This window comes from Tachysurus vachellii, chromosome 2, assembly GCF_030014155.1.
Source record: "Tachysurus vachellii isolate PV-2020 chromosome 2, HZAU_Pvac_v1, whole genome shotgun sequence".
NCBI lineage: Eukaryota > Metazoa > Chordata > Actinopteri > Siluriformes > Bagridae > Tachysurus > Tachysurus vachellii.
In genome coordinates this window covers 24,721,988-24,724,417 of record NC_083461.1, presented here as the reverse complement: position 1 = coordinate 24,724,417, position 2,430 = coordinate 24,721,988, and the positions used below count along the sequence as shown (strand labels likewise).

The 2,430-nt window shown below is 45.4% G+C and overlaps 1 protein-coding gene across 1 annotated transcript; it reads right to left on the bottom strand.

The window, feature by feature from the left end:
- Positions 1-237: 237 nt before the first annotated feature.
- On the bottom strand, positions 238-2,136 carry dkk1b (dickkopf WNT signaling pathway inhibitor 1b). The gene is made up of 4 exons (XM_060891518.1): positions 1,573-2,136; positions 1,336-1,477; positions 1,042-1,191; positions 238-932 (listed from the first exon to the last, which is right to left on the bottom strand). The coding sequence occupies exons 1-4, from the start codon at positions 1,744-1,746 to the stop codon at positions 682-684; spliced, it is 717 nt and encodes a 238-aa protein (XP_060747501.1). The 5' UTR covers positions 1,747-2,136; the 3' UTR covers positions 238-681.
- Positions 2,137-2,430: the final 294 nt, after the last annotated feature.

Here is a 2,430-nt window from a genome sequence, read left to right as displayed (position 1 = left end):
CCTCTAACACAATCATCACACACACACACACACACACACACACTTTCCTTTATATGGTACTATTCATCACGTTACCTTTAGTTTTAATAAGATACGAATGAAAGAAAGTAGCTGGTATTCATCTAAATCTTCATCATTGTCATTTATCATTTTATTGATAACTGCAACAAATATCTGCATCTTGATCTATTACAGATATCATCGTACCTCTGCATACATACTTAGACATGGTCTGAATCATAAATATCATTACACTCTTTATTTAAAATAAAAAATAAACATATATCAGACTCTGTATGATTGTGAAAATCTGTATATACAAAAGGGGGTGATGCATCCTCTATGTGTTGACAAAAATCAGAGTTAAGTGCCAACTTCCTAATAGTATTTACAATACAGTAATGTACTGCAACCATCAATTGCCAAGTTCCATAGAGAAACATTTGTATCTTCTCTGCGATGTTAACACACACACACACACACACACACACACACACACACGCGCACACACACACAACTGGAGATGGAGAGAAATAAGAACAATATAAAAAAAAAAACAGAGTATCCCATTCCGTATCCATTTCCACCGGTGATGTTTTTCTATGTTCTTTCAGACTGGTCCCGCTTTCCAGAACCATTCAGTAAATAATCCTTGAAGTTATTTAGTGTCTCATAAGCGTCTCAGTGTCTTTGGCATGTGTGGAGGCTTCGTGATGCCTTGCTATGATCTGCTTTCTGCATCCTGCAGCTCAGACCTTCCCCACAGTCACAGCGCTGGAAGATCTCCAGAGCATGAGTGCCTTTCCTCTTGTGCTTCGTGCACACCTGGCCCTCCTTCAGCACCGGCTTGCATATCCTGGACCAGAAGTGACGAGCGCAGCACAGACCCTCAACGCAGTCTGAAGATCTCAGGCAGGAAGCTCCTTCCATACCTGAAGCAAAACACACATATATAAATATACACACAGAAAAGTCAGACTTACTATTACACCCAGTTAAAAGGAGGAGATTTTATGGGTTTTAATAATGGGTTTTATTTACCTTTAAGGTTTTGAGGTGCACCTTGAGTCGCTGCAGATGCTTTGGATTGCTGGAGTACTGTAGCGTTCGCCTGATGCTGAGTGCTAACTGGCACAAGCTTTTCTACACCTGCTTGGAGAATGAGGTCTGGGTCGTTGGCTTGACACACTCCTGAAAACAGGGCACGTGAAAATGAAGAGTGTCATGTTAAGACTGGGATCATTAGACTTGACGTGTTACTGGTGACTAGCCTGTAACACGTGATGCCAAGATGAAACACTGTTGAATAAATAAATGTTATTAAAGTCATCCTACCGTTGCTGCAGTGGTTGCCTGGGCAGCACATGGCGTCCCGGATGCAGCGCTTTCGGCGTTTTCTGCACTGAAGGCACGCGCCACGGGACAGTAAGCAGAATTCCTCGCGCCCGCACTCGGAGTCGGTGGCGCACACGAGCGGCTACGGGGAGAACAGACAGTAAACATCAACACGAACACACGCTGGGAAAAAAGTGCGCACAAGGACAAGAACAAACTCGTCGTGATGCAACTTACCTGCGCTGTATCGATGGCTAAGTTCTGCTCCCCGCCGTCCACCGGCAGCACATCTGGGCTCGCAGTGGCCGCAGCTGGACCGAACTTGATCGCGTTGGAGTTGTGCAACACGGCGCTCGCGGCTGCACACGTGAGCACAACGAGGCACCAGGCGGAAAACGCCACGAAAGACATAACAGCTAATATTCCTTTAAAGCAACAGGCCGGAGCTCTCCGAGGGTTTAAGGCTGCGACTTTCTGCCGGTTTGCAGCTTGTGACGCTTCATTTATACCCCAGGCTCAGTGTTTGTGTTCCCCGCCCCTCGTAAGTCACAAAGGGAGGAGGATGATGATGAGTATGAGGAGGAGGACGGGGGGGATGAAATTTCAAAAGCGCCGCTGCTTTGGTGTGTTTGGCAGGGCAGGGCGCGCATTGTGCGCGAGCGCACATCAAACGCAGCGCGGTGCTCCGTGAGCCGAGCTTTAACTGGGAATTAACGCAATGTGTATTGGGCAGAATTCTAATCAGCCGGGATTATTGTGGAGGTCCGACGCATTCTGCTTCCCTGAATGTCTCAAAAAAAAAAGTACTAGAAGTGTATCTAGCCTGCTTTTATAGCCTGCTTCAGCCTCATGTAGTGGATATAATGCACCTCTTAATGAAGTGTGCAATTAAATAACCCAAGTCAATAAATAAGGGCTTAATTACTATCATCATATAATACAGACCGTGCAGGTTATTATGCATGTACAGGTTATTATGCATGTACAGGTTATTATGCTGCATTGTGTATGACATGGTATGAAGACGTTAAGACCTCGTAGTAGATCTGTCTGTCTGTCTGTCTTTCTTTCTGCGTCTCTTTCCATTAGCCACAT

Excerpts from the sequence above, each read along its gene's own strand:
- dkk1b (XM_060891518.1), bottom strand. The coding sequence starts at position 1,746 with ATGTCTTTCGTGGCGTTTTCCGCCTGGTGCCTCGTTGTGCTCACGTGT. Across the intron at positions 1,478-1,572 it reads TAGCCATCGATACAGCGCAG|CCGCTCGTGTGCGCCACCGA; the intron begins GTAAGTTGCATC and ends TTCTCCCCGTAG. Across the intron at positions 933-1,041 it reads TGCACCTCAAAACCTTAAAG|GTATGGAAGGAGCTTCCTGC; the intron begins GTAAATAAAACC and ends GTTTTGCTTCAG.